Source organism: Halyomorpha halys, unplaced genomic scaffold (assembly GCF_000696795.3).
Source record: "Halyomorpha halys isolate HHAL.00 unplaced genomic scaffold, Hhal_1.1 Scaffold1407.1, whole genome shotgun sequence".
Lineage (NCBI taxonomy): Eukaryota > Metazoa > Arthropoda > Insecta > Hemiptera > Pentatomidae > Halyomorpha > Halyomorpha halys.
In genome coordinates, this window is record NW_027109187.1 from 92,681 (window position 1) to 112,187 (window position 19,507).

The 19,507-nt window shown below is 31.5% G+C and overlaps 1 protein-coding gene across 8 annotated transcripts in view; it reads left to right on the forward strand.

The window, feature by feature from the left end:
• Nucleotides 1–18,150, forward strand: part of LOC106689602 (kelch-like protein 4) — an 84,649-nt gene extending 66,499 nt beyond the window's left edge. For 6 of the 8 annotated variants that reach the window (XM_067047373.1, XM_067047377.1, XM_067047371.1 and 3 more), the window contains 3 exons: nt 5,334–5,543; nt 15,411–15,582; nt 16,081–18,150. In XM_067047373.1, the coding sequence (XP_066903474.1) occupies nt 5,334–5,543; nt 15,411–15,582; nt 16,081–16,140 (442 nt within the window). In that variant the 3' untranslated portion in view covers nt 16,141–18,150. The remainder of the gene's footprint in view (nt 1–5,333; nt 5,544–15,410; nt 15,583–16,080) is intronic. The other 2 variants (XR_010843419.1, XM_067047372.1) reach the window with 2 other exon arrangements.
• The last annotated feature ends 1,357 nt before the right edge of the window (nt 18,151–19,507 follow it).

Sequence of the window (19,507 nt, forward strand, 5' to 3'; positions counted from 1 at the left end):
AAATACATCAGGTTTACCTATGGACTAAAAATATCCTTGCTGAACAATTATGATGATTTAGTGCTGCTATGTTAAGAAAAAATATGAAGATATGTTAAGAAAGCTTTTCATCTAGATTTGTTTTTAACTTTTGTTTATGATGTATTGATTTTTCATTTAAACTTGGTTATATTATTGATGGAAAGCCAAAGTGGCATATCTCTTGTAAAAGTTAAGGGGGGAATCAGTCAGGAATTTCTATCACCAAAATTGTTTGTCACAATGTCGTCTAAACGATTCATTGTTAACTAGCTAGTTACCCATTATTTATACTGAAATGATAATACTAACTATGATTCTTAGTATTTAGCAAAAATATCAGTAGTGTTTTTATCATTTATTTATCCATAAATCCATTTTGTTGTTATAATTAATTTTGTAAAATATTAATTTTTGTTGTGAATAGTAATAAATAATTAATTAATTATAGCATAACTATGCTATTTGTTAAAAGTTGTTTGCAACATTAGCCTTCCTGTTTTGTGCATTGAGAAAGATCCTCATCAAATTAAGTGAGCCTTTATAATGACACAGGTCTCATTTTAGTCCTTGGTCTACTCCTTCTGATTTGATCAAGCCTATTCTCAAGTACTTTCCTGGAAATTTCTCCTTTATTCATTCAAATCACATGACTCGAAATTACAACAAAAAGAAATTTTAGTATGAATTGGCTTTACTGTTTTTTTGTCAAAATCGGCCGAAATATTAAAGTAATCTATAATACCCATCATCCATGATCTAATTTGAGATGGACTATGGAAAATTGATATTACTTCAAACCTTCTTAAGGCTGCATATGGAAAATACTTTCATTCAAATTTCAGAAAGAAAAGAATTTAAAAGTATTGCTGTATTTATTAGATATGGTTTTGTTTTAAGTTGATACTGGTTACACTTTGAGTAATTATTGGTATTTTTCAAGACCTATTTAGTCCTCAACACCCATTAGCATTGTAGTGCAGTATAATTCAGATATTTTGTAGCCCAATAATTCTTATTACTTAATAATTTGTATGGATCCAATGGTCTCATTAAAATAGTCCTATAAAAACAATGAATGTATTTCAAATTTATGTATGGTGTAGCCTTAATAATTAAAAATAATATTGATTTCACTGAAAATATTACCAATGTATTTAATATGGAAGTTGTTTTGGTTCGTTTAAGCTCGTCTCCTACCGTTGTCACAGCAGTTTATAAACCTCCAAATAAAAAACTAATTCAAGAAGAAATTTTAAAATTATTACCACCAGGGAACCATACATTAGTTTTAAGTGATATAAATTGTAAAAACATCTACTGGGGATGCCGCAAATCAAATTCTAGTGTAAATACTTTACTTGATATTTGCTCAAGGCACAATATCCAAATACACGCACCAAATGAACCTACGTTTTGCAGACCAGGCTGTAAATCTGATATTCTGGATATTGTATTAACAAAAAATTTTAGTTTTCCTCTCTCTTCTCAAGTGATTACAGCTTTAAATTCGGACCATATCCCCGTATTAATTAATTTCTCTACTGAGATAAACAATGAAACACTGAAAAAATCCCTCATTAATGGAGTAATCGATTGGAAACGTACAAAATTCTTGTCGATGAAAATTACAACTGAAAAAAAATTTCCCTACCGCTCAAAAAATAGATAAAAGTATAATGACGTTAATGGAGTCGATTTCAAATAGTTTACACGAGGCAACTGTATGACCTTTCCATTTAAGGGGAAAAACATTTTCTGGCAGCTGCCCAAAATCGATACTGCTAAAAATTAAAGAAAAAAATCATGCAAGGAGACAGTGGATGCGCATCAGAAACCCTGTTCACAAAAATAAATGGAACCACCTCTAACATGAAACTAGAAAGGACCTGGATGAATGGGCGTATTCTAAATATCTGGGATATGAGGAAAATTTAGACCCAAAGGACCATTCATTATGGAAGGCTACGCGATGTCTCTTGGATAAACGTGATAAAATTCCAAGTCTAGTAGACAATGATGAATTCCTCACCAGTGACGCCAAAAAAGCTGAAATGTTCACCAATTTCTTTGAGAAAACATTCTCCAACATAGAAATAAGTCCAAATTTAGTCACTGAAGAAATTGACAAGTATCTAAATCTCCCCCTCGCAACAGTTGAGCTCCCACCTAAATTCACGTCCCCAAAAGAAATCCAGGACCTGATTAAAAAGCTCAAGATAAAGAAAAGTCCTGGCCATGATTTGATCCCAGTCGTAGCAATCAAAATGTTAACCAGGAATGCTGTCGTTTTTATCACGTCAATTTTTAACAGTTGCCTTCGTACTGGATACTTTCCGGATACATGAAATAACGCCGAACTCATAGTAATTCACAAGCCTGGTAAGAACGCTAAACAAATCAGCAGCTATAGACCTATCAGTTTATTACTCATTTTTGGAAAATTACTGGAATCAGTTATAAAAAAACATCTTAATTCCTTTTTTCAGAGCATCAAAATTATTCTTGATTTTCAATTCGGTTTTCAATATAGTCATTCCACTTCTCACCAACTAGCAAGACTATCGGAATTTATAATTAGCGGATTTGAAAAAGAGGCACCCTGGTACCGTTCTTAGATTTCCAACAAGCCTTCAATAAGGTCTGGCATCAAGGTCTCCTATATAAACTAAAGAAAGCAGGCACTCCAAAATACCTATACAATATTCTGAGCTCATTCCTCAATGGTAGAACATTTTCAGTCAGAATTAATAACAGAAATTCAACCCTAAGACAAATCCATGCCGGTACTCCACAAGGTTCAGTCCTTTCTCCCATTTTGTTCAACTTTTACCTTCACGACATCCAGTCCACACACACCTTCATAGCTATGTTCACTGACGATACACTTGCACACTTTGCAAAGTCACCTTAATGATCTAGAACAATATTTCACTAAATGGATGATTAGCTTGAACATTGAAAAATGTAACTCAAAAGTTTTTACTCTCCGATGCCCACCAGATCCACAGGATCTAATCCTCAAAGGTAAAAATGTGAAATGAATCCTGCCAGTGAAACAGTAAGATACCTGGGAATTCACCTAGATCGCCGCCTTACCTAGAATCACCATATCGACATCAAACGTATGCAAGGTTAGCAATGCTATATCCTATCCTAAACAGAAATTCCAAACTAAAACCAGAAACAACTGTTCTTATATTTAAAACAATTCTCAGGCCACTGCTGATGTACAGCTGTGAAGTATGGGGAGCGGCATCCTTACGAAAAGGAAAAAACTACAATCTTTTCAAAATAAAGTCCTAAGAATCGCAGTTAATGCTCCTTGGTTTATAAGAAATAGCCAATTGCGTTGCGAATTACAGATAGAGTCAATAGAGGATTATATCAAAAAACGGTTCATGAAGTTCCACTCCCAGTTGTCGACAGTTAAAGGAGCAGTGACCTACAACCTGGGAAACCCAACCTCAACCCGAATACTGAAGTCCAGACTGCTGCAGGACATTCTTTTATAAATTTTAATAAATATAAAATTAATTCATAGTCACACAACCTTTATTTTACTTTTTATTATTACTCATTTTATTAATTCATTATTATTTATTTTATTTTTTTCTATTTTCTTCTCTCATCCCTTTTTCAAATTAACTTGTTTCTTTTTACTATTAGAGGGGAATTGTTTGTTTTATTTAAGTGTACTAATATCTTTATTTTTTGTTATTAATTTTACTTTCCTCTTTTATTAAGAAACCTCCTCTTTTATTCTTATCTATTTATTTTATTTTATTTTTTTCTTCTTTTAATAATAACATTGTTTGTAGTTAGGGGTGTCTTTTGTACGAGACTATAGCCCCTCCCACCATAATCAACTGTTAAAAAATATATTCATATATAAAAAAAAAATATGTATAATTTGTATTCCAGGTACAGATAGTCCTCATATTAGGATGTCCCTTAAGTATTTTCTGCACCACACTATGCATGACCTCGAGCCGGCTACGTTTGTAAACCTAGCCAAAAGAAGCATTTGCAGTATGTTATGCTTCATTGCTTTAAAAAAGATAGTAGCACAAATGACTCTGCAAACAAGATTTACACCGTTTATAGGAGGTACTATGACTTTTTGAACTGTTTGCAATTGGTTTAAGAAATTTAGAGCTGGTAATTTTGATTTGAAAGATAAAGATCGCATCGGCCGCCCAGCAATTATGGATATGGACCTTATCAAGGGTATGATTGCTGGAAATCCGTGATATAGTGTGCACGAGATAGTTGATGCTACTAAACTTCCCAGGACAATGGTACATAATCATTTAATCAAGATGGGATCGGTGTTAAGTTTTGGTTCTACACCAATTAATGGAGACCGACCTTATGTAACACATCTCTATGTGTGATTTGTTTCTTCAATGTCTTTCTTTAATGTCCTTTAACATATTCTCAGAGGTGTATAAATTAGAGATACTAGCATCACACCCTCGTGTATTGATTTATTTTGGATTTTCTACAAATTAAGGTCTTTCAATATGTTTTCAGAGATGAAGAAAATGAAAATTCCATTGAAGATTATGGTGACTCTGGTTATGAAATGATAATTCTCTATGAAAACTAGATCTATATTAACTTTTTATAAGTTCCCTTTATTTATGCTATTGTTTCTTTGATTTGTAACAGACTTTACGATGATGAAACAATTTATTCTCTATTTTAAATAATTCAGTTTTTTTTTTGTTTTTTTTTAAGCACAAGTAGTTTCAAGTCATACAACTGTAGATTATCTTATAAAACTTGGTGTATAACAATTGTTATGTAATTACTTTCAACATATCACTGCTTTTCTTTGATAGTGGCTCAACTAAAAAAAAAATATTTATTTTGTACTTGGGATATTACATACTGTGGTTACTTCCTGACTAGTACGATAACTTAGAGACAGTCTGTTGAGTGAAAAAAATAATCTGCAGTACTATTTTTGAAATATGACAAATATAAAATAACAAAATATTTGTTTGTTTTAACATTATAAATTAATTAGTGAGGTTTTTATAGTTGACCATAGATTGATATTAGGAGAAGATGATTGGGGGGTGCAGTCAGTAAAGGTATACAAATTAACAAAACTTATTTATTTGTGTATCTTTGCTGACCGCACTCTTAATCATCTTCTCATATAAATTAAGGAAGAAACCCACCAATATAAAAATAAGGAACAATCATAATTAAGTGGTTTATGCTAGTTTTTAATTTATCAATCTTTTATTAATTTTCATAATTCATTTCCTCTCCAATAGAATCTAGTTTTATTTTTATTTTAGGCTTTATGTTGTTGGTGGAAGAGATGGAATAGCTTGTCTTAAAAGTATTGAAGCTTATGATCCCCTTTCTGATAAATGGACAAGCTGTACCCCCATGTCTAAAAGGCGTGGGGGTGTTGCAGTTGCAGTGTTAGATGGATATTTATATGCTTTAGGTGGTCACGATGTCCCTACATGTAATTCAGCGGCACGGTTTTCCTGTGTTGAAAGGTATTTCTTTAATTAACTTTTAACCTGTAAACTGGCTACTAAAGCTTGCTAGTAGCATATAGAAGTAAAAATTATGCAAAACAAATTTTACTTTTAATCCTCAGAAAAATGCTTCTAAACCTTAAGGAAACATATTTTTTTCCATCATTTTAAAAATATTCAAGCAGAAGTTTATAAAATGTCTATTGACATAAATTGGTATAAAAGAGTATAGGAAAAATTAAGAAATTTTAAAAATAACTCATTCAAAAATATAATTTCAGAGGAGTATCATTGAAAATCCAATACTTCTTCAAAAAATATGAATTTTCTTATAGAACCAAAAAAAAAATTCTGTTAGTGTAAACATTTAAAAAAATAAAAGGAAGAGCATTATACACAGCATACTTATAACTAGTAAATCACAATTAATTATAATCCTATTAGTATATAACAAAAATAATTAATGTAAGTTTACTAGAGTAGAAAAAGAATGGATAGTTAATATATATATATTTTTTAAAATTTATTTAATGTAATTTACAACTGTACAATAAGTAAATATGTTGTATGTTTCATATATACTTTAAAATCTTGGGAAGGAACCACCCATTGGTAGTACTTCAAACATTAATTTAATTTAGAAGGTCCCGTGGCCATCTTCTTTTCAGACGCCTCGGAGGATTATCAGGGATTGTTAAGGATGAAAGATTAAGAATTAATGGGTTAGGATGGTTAAGGAGTTTGGAATGAAAAGACTCATATCTGTTTTGGGCCAATTCTACAACAAATGGGATGTTAAGGTCTTTGTCAATGAGTTTATTTGTTACATAATAAGGAGCATCAAGGATTTTACATAATATTTTGGATTGTAAGGATTGGATACGGGAGGAATTTGATGGTTTGGTGGAGCCCCAGAGCTCAATTCCATATGTCCAAATTGGTCTGATTATCGTAGTGTATACTAATTTTTTTTAGTGAATGGGATGTTTACAGCGTTTGTCAAGTAAGTGTTGTAGCAATCGGAATCTACGAGCAGTTTCTTGTCGTTTCAGTCTTGTGTGTGGATTCCAAATAAGTCTCTTGTCAAGATGGAGTCCTAAGTATCAAATCTGTTCAACAGGCGTTAGTGGAGTATTTAGAAAGGATACTGTAGGACAGGAGGGTAAAGGTGATCTGATGGGATTTGTCAGGATTTATTTTGATTCTCCAGTTTTGACACCATTCTTCAATAGATGTTATGTGTGTCTGTGATGCATTAGTTGGGTCGTTGTTTACAGACAATATACATGTGTCATCAGCTTTGATAGTAAATATAAAATATAAAGTAATAAAGTTAAGTATAGGGGTAAGAATTTCAAGAATTCGTTAATGCCTGCAAAGTTCAGTAAAAAAATAAAATGTAAACAATTTATGAGCCAGAACATGTGTTGTATGTTATAAAATTTTCAAGATTCTTAATCATTGGAGAAGATGGTTGGAGGTGTGCGGTCAGCAACCCCACCCTTTCAAGATTCTTGTGTGATGTTATAAAATTTCAAGATATTCTCACCCCCATCCTTAATTTTATTACTTTATATTTTATATTTACTATCCATTCTTTTTTCTTTTGTATTTATATATCTTATTTTTAATTTATATTTATATGTTACTTCCAACTTTAGTATACTTATTATTAATGTTTCTATTATATAATTTACACACCCCTGTACCTCTCTTTATTTTTATATTGTATTTCCTTCAGTATATTATATTTATTGCATCCATTCTTTTAACTTCATTTTGTTTATGTATTCTATCTGTGTATATTTATAATTTTTTTTTTTAATATAATTTCTTCCCCCTACTATTCATATTATCATTTAATGTTTGACTATTTTCTTTAATTTTCTATACTGTTTACCTTAAAATTATTTTCAAATGTAACATACTTTAACATTCAATCCCCACTCTTCCTGTCAATAACAGTTCACTTTCACCTTGACTTCCAGTCTGAAAGGTACATTGATTTTATTCTTATCCCCCTTTAGTTCCGTTTCTTAGTTTGTACTTTATTTTATATTTCTTTTTCCATTAATTGTCTATAAACCTTTTATTATTCTTATTTAATTTTTATGTTTTATTGTACATCTTTTTAATTTTTCATTTATGTGTACGTCATTTAAGTGTTTGTATCTTTTTTTAGCCCTACGTGGATCAAAATGTTGACTCAATACAAATAGTTTAATCACTATTTGAGTTTTTATTTTACCGCACCCGGACCATCTTCCTTTTATTATTACACACAGTCAATCGGCGATCGTCCAGTAAAAATTTAAACTATCAAAATATTGTTCTTAAGTACTTGTTCTTAATGTATGTGGAAATCTGAAAAATGATGCACTCGAAAAACTTGGCATATCTGACCTTGAATGAAGCTTAGTTCTAATAAAACTATTTAAAGACTTTAGACTGACAACTTTTTGGGATGCCTTTTTAAACAACTTCAAGCATCTCTGCTTAAATACTTCCTTATTTTTAAGCATTGATTTTATGTTCAGTGAAAGATGTAAAGTGGAATTTACTTATTTTACAAATTAAGAATGTATGAATATTTTCTTAAAGTTTAGAAGCATAACTGCACTAACTGGAAAATAAAAATAAAAAAGTTATTTATATTGGGTTATTATGGAAACATTGATATAACATCTAATTGCAAGTTTTGATTATTTTATAATTAATACAAGAATAACAAAACAAAATTGCAAATTATTGGTTTAGATATATTGTTTATTCCAGAAATATTTTAATATAGGAGAAAATATTAGTTATTAGTGTAAAAAATATAATTTATTATTCAAACAAAAACAACTTAAAATTTTAGAGATAATAAAAATAAATTTAAACATTAAAATATATCAAATAAAATTTTTATAATTGTCATACAATTCTTGGTTGTTGGTATCTTGAATAAAGTTCACTGTTACTGTTGGTTGAGATAACTTCTTTATGATTATTTTCAGCTTCCTAACTTCAAAACTTTAATTTAAATATTTTTCGTTCAAACGTTAATACATTTACTGGATCTTGATCGCAATTAACATTAAGGTAGCTCACCATTTATTTATACTATCCAATTTATCACACTTGACATTTAGTGAATTTTTTAATTATTAAGAAACACTTGTACTATGGGGAAAAACTTTATTAAAATAAAAAAGTTGTGCTGCCCAACTTCATTGGGTTGCTAGTCACACAGCATACTTATTTTAGTCTAATCAGGCAATATTTTTAATCTTACGATAAATAAGCCTAGCCAGGTGTACAATAATAATTATAAATGACGTATAGATCCTAATAAATAATAATCCTAATAAAATCACCGATATCTTATTTGCTTTCAATTCCTACCATCCGCGCTTACATTTTACAGTTGAATCAGAAACTAACAATTCACTACCATTTCTCGACCTCATCATAAAAAACACCAATAACACTATATCCAATGAGTGGTACACAAAACCAACTTACCCAGGAAGACTTCTTAATTATCACTCCCAACATCCTTACCATCAAAAACTAAACACAGCCAAAAATCTTATTCATCGTATTTTATCCCTCTCTGATTCCCAATTTCATGATAATAACTATCTCCGCGTTAAACAAATTCTCTTAAACAACAACTTCCCTCCTAAAATCATCGACAAACTCATTTACAGTTATAAAAACTGTACCCCATCTACACAAAATTCGCTACAATCTTTTTCTAACCCCCTATATAGATCATTACCTTACATCCCCTTTCTTACAGATAACATTCATAAACAAATATGTTCCTCCATCCCTAACCTCCACCTAGCCTTCAAAGTCCATTCAAGCCCAACAAACTGTCTTTTATTTACACCAATCTTAAAGATCCTATTCCTCCTCAATACTGTTCCCATGTTGTATATCGTATCCCCTGTTTCACTTCTAATTGTAACGCATCCTACATTGGTGAAACAAAAAATTTTCTTAAAGACTGCAGAACCCAGCACAAATATTCTGTCTCCTCCCGTAACTTCACTGTTTCTAAATTATCTGAACACAGTTTATCTTTCAACCACTCTTTTGATTTTGATAATACTTCCATTTTAGCCAGCTCCTAACCATGACAAACGACTGCTATCCGAAAGTATATTTATACAATTAGAGTCTTGCCCAGTCAATCACAAAACTGACTAACAAAACCTATCCCTAGCCAATTCCCAAATAGTTAATTTATTAAAGCACCCATAATTTATCTATTATTATTAATTTTTTTTATTATTATTAATTTTTATTCATAAATTTTTTGACCTTTGAGTTTCATAATTTTACATATCACTGATTTTATGTTTTTAATCCGTAACTTTACTTTTATTTTATCATTTTTATTTCATATCAACTGTTTTGTCTTAACGGTCTTTCTTGACAGTTACATTTCTAGTGAATTCTTTGTCCTTCCGTCGCTCACTCTAGTGTGCCTTTCTACAAATCAATCAGTTTTAGCCAGCGTTCTCCGCTTGACTGTCTCGTCTCTCATTTTCATATTTCTTACATTATTAATTTCCCATTCTCCATATTTCTTCTTCTACTTTTTTCCTATTCCTATACAGGAGGACCACAAGTGTCACGGTTGTGGAAAGATTGGGCATTTAGTGGCGCATTGCCCGTGCATGAGATGCTTTGAATGTGGGAATAAGGGGCACATAGCCAAACAGTGCCCATATATGTACCAAAGAAGAGATGTAGGCTGGGAGGAACCAATGGAGACCAACGCCCAACAGATACGGAGAAGCAACCAAAGGTTTAGCTGATCATCAGGTGAATCCACAGAAGCATCAGGAACGTTTGAGACAGAAGAAGAAGCTGAAGAACCACAGAACCGAGTAAGTCAAGGAGACAGAGTGGAAACAGGAGGATGGAAAGAAGAGAACAGAGGTAGATGGAGGCGAGGAACTGGAGAGAGGAAGACGCGAGACATCTGAAGGGGATGTCGGCAGAGGGATGACCGCACACTGCTGAATAATAATGTGAGGGAGAAGACCGGCATTCTGCCTATAATAGAGATAGCTGGAGTGAGGTGCCTAGTCGACACCGGCAATTCCAACACCATGTGCCGAGAAGCCCTAGAAAAATTGTGCAGTGGAGAGAAGACACACCAGATTCAGGAATGTCAATGTAAATTAATCACCCTGGGTGGCCCTTGTGTGGTAGAGGGGAGGTAGAGATAGGTATGACCCGGTGAGGATTTAGTAGAAAGAACTTGCCGGTACATATCGTAGGGAGTATGCCGAGGGAATACAAGTGATTGTGAGGTGTGACCTGCTAGGGAAGGTGGGTGCTTGGGTTAAGAATATCAAGGGAAATTGGAGAATTAAGTTAGGGAATAAAATGTACAAATGTCATTGACAGAGAAAAACTGAGGGCGCACAGGTCGGAGCAATCAATCAGGCTGAGGACTGGAGACAGAGGCTTAAGAGGGAACATTTTTTTTTAAAATGTTAAAATGTTAAAATCTTAGGGAAGATTTTTTTTTTAAAGAAGGAGACATGCTTGGGGCAACTGGGAAGACACTCCATGAGATCATGCTAAAAGAAGATAAGGTTACATATGTGAAAGAGAGGAGATACCTGTAGGCACTACGTCACCACATCCGGGAAGAGCTCAAAAGTTTAAAACACCAGGGAATAATTATTGATAGTACATCCCCATAAATAGTCCATTGTGGGCAGTTAAAAAGAAGAGCGCGCCAGGTGAAACTACTGAAAAGTACAGAGTGGTGATAGATTACAGGAAGCTGAACGAGAATACCATTGACGAAAAGTATCCAATTCCTTTTTTTTTTTTTTAGTTTGGCCTCAAAAATGCTTCTATAACCTTCCAGCGCCTTATGGACGAGTTTTTGAGGGGAATAGATGAATCAGTATGCCAGATTTATATGGATGATCATCTAGTGTTCAGTAAGAACGAAGACGAACATGTGCAAAATTTACACAGCATAGTCCAGAGAATCAGCCAATTTGGGCTCTTATCGGGCCCTTAATTATCGGGGAAGAAATCATTTTTGGGCCAGGAACAAATAAATTTTTTGGGCCACACGATTTCCAGGTAAGAAGTTAAACCTGACATGGATAAAGTCGCACCAATACAGAAGATGGCAGTGCCTAGGGATGTGAAGGGAGTTCGGAGGTTGCTGGGAAGTTTAAATTATTACCAGAGACTTGTGCCAGAAATGGCTGAGTACCTCGTCCCACTCAACAATCTTCTGAAGAAAGGCAGAAAAGCGATCATCACTCCAATGGTGGAAAACAATATAGAGGAGAAGCTGCAGCAAGAGCCGGTGCTTGCTTTTCCAGACTTCACTCGGCAATTCAATATCACTACAGACACGAGTGAGTATGCATTGGGGACGGTGTTCTCACAGGATGGAAAAGGGGGTGATCGACCAGTGGTGTATGCCAGTAGGCATCTAACAGACGGAGACCAAATACAGTGCGTTGGAGCGAGAGCTCTTGGAAATAATATGGGCTGTTGACCACTTTAGATCTTATGTGTTTGGCAGAAGGTTTAGAGTACACACTGACCATAGGCTTCTACAATGGGTTGGGAAGTTGAAGGAATCTTCAGCTAGGATTACGCGTTGGAAGGAGCTCCTAGCACAATATAACATGGACATAATATATAAACCAGGAAAAGAAAGTATGGTAGCCGATTGGTTGTCTCGACCAATTACAGTGAATGCAGTAGAAGCCGGAGAACCATCTAGGCAATTCCTGCGGGATTGGACACCGGAAGAGGAAGAAAAACGGAAACCAATTCTTCTCGGAAGACGAGAACCACTGGATTGCTCAAAGTTGAGAGCAGCAAGTAAGGGAGGAGCAATATCATGACAATTTGGTCACAGCGAGGTGAAGAACGACCAGATCTGTAGAACGTTGAACAATGCTTCAAAGCCTGGAGGAAAGTGTCCTTTTTACGTTGGGAATGAAACCATTTGGGAGGAGATCAAGCTGCTATGGCGTGATGAACACATAGGAATGGACAGGATATTCGCCCGATGGAAGCTGATGGTGGAAACCCTTCGGGAGGATGAACACCAGAGAGAGGAGACTGTAGCATATCATCAGGCAAAACAAATCACTGCAGAATCTCGGAGACACTGCAAGTTTTAAAGAGTGGCATACAATCATTCTGTACATACAGTTACAGGGTTTTCACCTGAGGTCCTCTTTGGGCTTCGAGGACATCAGCGGGACTATAAGTGCACGGCAGCAAACAGAGAAGAAATACACAACAACCATGTTGCTCGAAGAAAGTTATGGGAAAAGGCCCGGGGAAGAATGGAAAAGGAAAAATCAAGGAGGGTAAATCAGGAGAATTTAAAGGTCACAGATAGGATGGGAGCAATCAAAATCAGGACAATCGTATATAGAAAGTTGGGGTCTAACAGGGGTAAAGAGATACAGCAATATGAGGGTCCATGCAGATATAGGTGTTTGTAATATGGTTGTCCATTCAGGGTGATAATTATAAGGGAACGCAACATTGTAACAATAGAAAGTATCAGAGAACCCAAAAAGAGGAGAACTGTCCATATTGAATAATTAAAACTTCTGCCATTGACAATATAAACTGAAGTATTCTCATACTAGATTAGATTATAGAAATTTTATTATATTTAGTTTTAAGATTGTTATTAATTTTTGTAAATATTGTCTTTTAAATTTTATTCTTAAGTTTAAATTATGTATTTAGCATTTATTTAAGGGAGCTTGTGAGTTTTAAGGATATGTATATAGGATTTTTTTTATTGTAAATAGCTTATCTTTATTTTTATTTTCTAAGTTATTATATTGTATAGTATTAGTTTACGAGGATTGTTCATAAACTGGTGGGTTATTGTTCAATTTGTAGATTCAATATTTGTTTTTTCAGTTTTTTAGACACTACTTGCATATCTTATATTATACATATCTTCTTACCTACAAAATATTATATTTCATCTTTCACTGTTTTCAATCTGCTACCATCTAATTCCATGATTATGAATCAATTATTTTTTCTTCAATTATCAAGTTTTTATTATTTATGATTCAATTCAATATTTTTTATACTATTTCTTTTCAATTTTATGTTTCTCTAAATGTTGGTGTTATCTGTTTTGTTCAAAAACCTGAAACTCAAGTCAAAACGTCGGCATAAATAAATATTTTTTTGTTTATTTATGCTGTTTTTTGCTGACTAATATATGAAGAAAAATAATTTTCTCTTTGATCAAAATACATCTTACCTACATGAATTCTCAGAAGGAAGAATGAATTTTTCATTATAAAAAACATAATTAATTATTTTCAGTTTACCTCCCACACCCCTTAAGATTTCGTTGATATGTTGAAAAATGGTGCCCAAAATCAAGGTTTTCCAAAACACCTTCTACTTAGTGTGCTAGAAAAAATTCATAGTGAAAATTATAGTGGGTTAAATTCTCTATAACTTTTTTTAAAAACATTTTCCTGTGAAATAAGTAGTTTTGGATTAAAGTGCCATCTTAGGTGTTATGTATTTATAAAAAACTGCAATAATGCCCTGCCTATATCACCCGAAATTGAAGTTATTATTAATTTATAGTTGTATTAAAATAATTTTTTTTCATTTTCTAAATACTAAACATCACCCTTATTTGATTTTACTTTGGCAAATATCAAGGAATCTGCTGTTGATATCATTATAAACTTCTTCGAAGTATATTTAACTATCTTCAGTCAGAGTGCTATTAGAGGTGTGTGTTTAATAATCCCTGAGAGATTGAATATCTAAATATTCAACCTACTTTCAATTAATGTTGATCAGTGTCAATATCTTGTAAAAATATTTCTGTATAGAATATTGGTACATAAATATATCTATAGTGACACCTAATATATATAACTTAGTGCAATTAATAACTCACAACTGTTGATTATTAAATCAATGTATATTATTAATGAAATAACTGGTTAGTATGATGTCTCTGTTAAAAGAACACATGATCCTATTTACAAAGCATTCTGGATATCAATGCAATCATAATACGAGTACAATGTAGACAAATGTGCAGTATGAAGTGTACATGGAGACAACTATCCAGGAGTGTTTTAGCGACATTTTCACAAGACTAGTCCTCACAAAACGTGCTTACTGCTATGTACTTCAAACCTTTCTTTTAATGGTTGCTAAAAGCTTTAAAACTTTTCTTTTAACAGCTGCCAAAAGCTTTAAACCTTTCTTGCAGTTAAAGCAGATTAATTTATGAAGGGACATGCACAACACTTTTTTCTGTCACTTTTGGGCAAATGTCAAATGAGATGGCTTGCCAATCTCATTCTATAGGATTTTTCTCCACTCTTAAAAAAGACTGTACCTGACAATAGTGTCTAAGATTGCATCTGAGTTCAGGAGAACCTTGCTTCTTCTTGAACAGAGACTGGTCCATTAAAAATGAAGCATCTTTTATTTTTTCCTTGGCCAAAAAGCTGATGTATCATGTCCCCTTAAGGCATGAATGATTTTGAGATAAACGTGTTTAAAAGAGGCTGTGTCATACAATTTATTCTCTGAATTATATATTTATTTTTGTTAATTGTATTCATGTTTATATATTTACTTCATTTATTTATTTACAATTCTGTCAGTTACTTACTGAATCATTATTTTAAAACATATTTATTTCCAGTCTACCTTTAAAAAGATACTGTAGGCGCTTGTAAATCATCTGTATTAGTTAATTATGAATACAATTTCTATCAAAATGTCCGTGGATCTCAGCAATTTTTATTTTCACTTAGGTAAATTGTTAATTCATTCATCTGATCCATTTACTAATGTGTGAATCTCTTGTGTCTTTAGGTATGATCCAAAAATGGATCGCTGGCAGAATGTTTGTTCTATGTCTGTTGGTAGAGATGGAATAGGTGCTGGAATTTTAGGGAACAGAATATTTGCTGTAGGAGGATATGATGGAGAATCATATTTAAAAGTTGTTGAAGCATATGATCTTAACACGGATACATGGTCTCAGGTAAAACTTGATACATTATATATTGTCATTTCTGTCTTTAACCCTTTTAGTGCCGAACAATGATATATGGTATATCAAAATAAATTTATAAAACATCATAAATAATCAATTTCATCACAGAAATTTTCACAACTGGAAAGTGGTACAAATTATTACACAGTAGATTTTCATTTAAATTAATTATTTATTATATTAATAAATATAAAACAATTAAAAAGTTGTTCGAAATCATTATATCTAGCCTAAAAAAAAGTTGAAAATTGGTGAATGTTAATGTCAAGGTACGAGAGCCATCATAGGTTGAGTAAGTCTGTGATTTGGGAGCCAAATTAAAAAAAATAAAAAATCAAGCAGATGGTCTTGGAAATCACCAGAGAACAGGGGCGGACGGACATTTTTGCATTTAATTTGCCAATTTTATATAACTTGGAATGTTAAACCTCAAATTTACCTATATAAAAATTCTTTTTTAGTTATTGCCTATGATTTTTTTTTCAGAGAGCCAACCAAATTGGTCCGGTATTAAAAACAAAAGATGGATCTTCACAAAAGCTCTAAACAAGTGCTATTCTTTAAATTAGAGCCGTACAAACAGTCTATACTGATGCTAAAGCTAATATTGCCATAAATCTCTCTTGTACAAAGCATTGATTTTTGTTTTCTATAATGATAAGGTGTTTTAATATAAATTTGTTGAAGGATATTATGTAATTGCAGTTTTGTGTAAACATTTTATTAAGTTCTGTTATATTTTTACAGATGGCGCCATTGAATGTGGGTCGGGCTGGTTCCTGTGTTGTTTCTATAAAAAAAGATTAATTAAATTCTTAGATAAGTTAAATTTACTGATTAAATACCACCTAATGGCGTAAATATTGTTGAATATGTGAATTAAAGATTTTGAATTATTTCATAAAAACCAAATGTAAATTAATTTATTTATTATTTTTTAATGATAAACCAGACAAAATAAGTATTTATGGAAAAAAGCAATGTAGTTCTGTCTAATTAAACTATTCATCCAATCCATCTTAAAATTTTCTTATAATTAGAAATGATACTTGAAAAGATCTTGTTTGGGCTGAAACAAATAATAATCTGAAGGTGCAATATTATGGCACAGACTACAGAATTTTCTAGCTTACTCCTTACAAATATATTTTTTACATGTGATCTAACCTTATATAAAATCACCTTTCTATTCATGTTTTCCCATTATAGTCACTTTTCATTGAGGGCTCAATTTACATATATTAGTTGTTATCCATCCCAGATTCCAATTTTAGTTTTAGACAATATTTAAGAATCCAATATCAAGTCAAAATCTTTTTGGCTGGCCCAGATTTTTTTTTTTGTTAGAAAGGAACTAATATAACATAACTTCTTTCAAATACACTTTAGTAAGTATATAATTTCCCTTTTTCGTAGAATGATTAAAAGAAATGTATTAAAACCTGTGATATTCTAAGTAAGGTAAATCAGGATAAATAGACAAATGGAAAATTTTCTCTATTTTATTGGAATGGAGAAAACTACCATCCATGGTAATTTAAAGTATATAGTGGTTTTTTACTTCAAATTACTATGGATGGTAGTAATCCCATCAAAAAAATTTTGAGATAGAACTCCATCGCACTTGCCTTGAATATGCATTTACCCTGACTCATCTTAATAAGAATGAAAGGATACATGTTATTCTTGCCTGTAAAATATATCCTTCCAAGAAATTTAAAGAGTATGACTTATGTTAGTAGGAAATTTTTATTTTAAAATTCCATACCTTGTATTTATAATAGTTATTTTGTCATCACAATGGAAGCAATTATTTTTTTAAAAAAAAGGTTTTCTCATATTAATGTTTTTTGTATTTTTTCTCCCTCATTTTTTAATTTAATGACTATAAATTTTAGTTTTATAAATTTTGAAGCAATTATTTGTGCATAGTCTTCTAATTTTAGAGCATTTTGTACTTAATAACTAAGTATATGACGGTTTTGAGCAGAATTTATTGGAATAACTAGTAATTCCAGATAAATTGTTCTTCAAATATATTTTTGTTATTTCAAAATGATAATATTAGAAATTAATGTGCCAAAACGTATCTTGTAGATTTTACTTGTAATGTTAAATTTGTAAATATAATTTTATAAAAAGAAACTAAATAAAAAAAGTTTGATAACAAAATAATTTAAAAATATTTGTATGAAATTCATTTCTACAATTATTTAGTTCAAATTTATTTCAATAATGGTCATGTACAGTATGTGATAATATTAAATGCCAGCTTTTAGATTTAGCTAGTTATAAAATACATTATGTAAAAACTGGACTTATTTATTGTTTTTTAAAGTTATTTAAGGGTGCTTTTTTCATAAGTGTGCATATTGATCATTGGACTGTCTATAAGGAAAATTCATTTCATACATGCTTTCATTTGCTAACAAACTATATTGAAGTTTTTATTTTAAAGTATTAAACCAGATAAAATGAGAAAGGAATAAAGAATTACTCTTATTCTTTATGTAAAAGGTTGATTTTTTTAATAAAAACAATTCAGAGGAAAAAATACCAATGCTTTTGATTTTCACTAATATTTGAATAAATTTGGAAAAGTTATTAAAATCTCCCATGATGTAATTGCCTGGTGACACCAAATGTCAAAGGCTGGCACTTTATTTATCCTTTTGATAGGTATCTCATTACAGCTTAGTTTTCTGAACTAATATTAATCATTGACTATCTTGTCTCCTTAATTCATTCCTCATTATGCATTGTGATCCAGCTGTTGAAGATACTGTACAGTGGGTAGGGTAGAGTCGAGAAGGAGATACCAGGATACGAATGTACTTTAACCTACCTGATTTATTAACAGTTGTTAATATATCTCTTTTCTAAATATAAGATTATTTTATTTTGTGCTTATGATGTCCTTAGATCATTTTTCTTAATGTTCCATGAAAACTAATAAATTAAATTAGTTTTCATCAATAACCTTACTATTCTTTCTTAAAACATAACAATCAAGCAATAAAAAATAAACTACTATATACAATTATTATATTAATTTAGAATTTGTTTAGAGATTCCTGGTACATTCCTGTCTAAAATGAGGGATATCTCCCCTACTCACAAGAATCTAATAAATTTACTTTTATGAATATTACCTGTTATGATTTTTATTGTATTTGTATTTTATTCTGATATTATTTGAATTATTATGAGAGATAGATGACCGTGGATGACTTATATGAGGAGAAGATGGTTGGGGGTGCGGTCAAAATATAACACAAATAAGTTGAAGTAACTTATTTAATCGTGCCAACGTTTAAGCCAGAATTTCTAGCCTTCATCAGGGCTAAGAACAGAACAAGGTAACAACCAATGAATACAGAAAATAAAAAATAAAATAAAAACAGAATGACATAAAGTAAATAATTGTACAGAATGGAATTAATAAAATTAAAGTGATGAAAGAAGTGGAAAATAAAATGTATACATAGGTAATTGAAAAAGTAGGTAAAATAACGTAATTAAGGAAATAAAATAAAAATTTGAAGTTGTATAATGCAAAGAAATATGAATATTTTAGTTTATTAATAATTTAAAAATTAAAATTATGGAAAGAAAAAATAAAATTGAGAGAAAGAAAATATATGTTAAGTTTAACAAAAGAAATGAATAGAAAAAAAAATGAAAACAACAATAATAATATATGGTGAACATAACTAATTACATGGGTAAGGAAAATTAAGAAAAGGAGGGGGGAATAAAGATAATGGGAAAAAAGAGAATAAAACATAAAACGAACCGGTTAGCTTGAAATCTTAGCGCCAAGTGGGTTCTACGCCGGGAACTGCCAGACTCAGAACTATAAAATACGTTACAGAGATGACAAAGTTTTTTTTTTTTTTTTTAGAGGAAATGT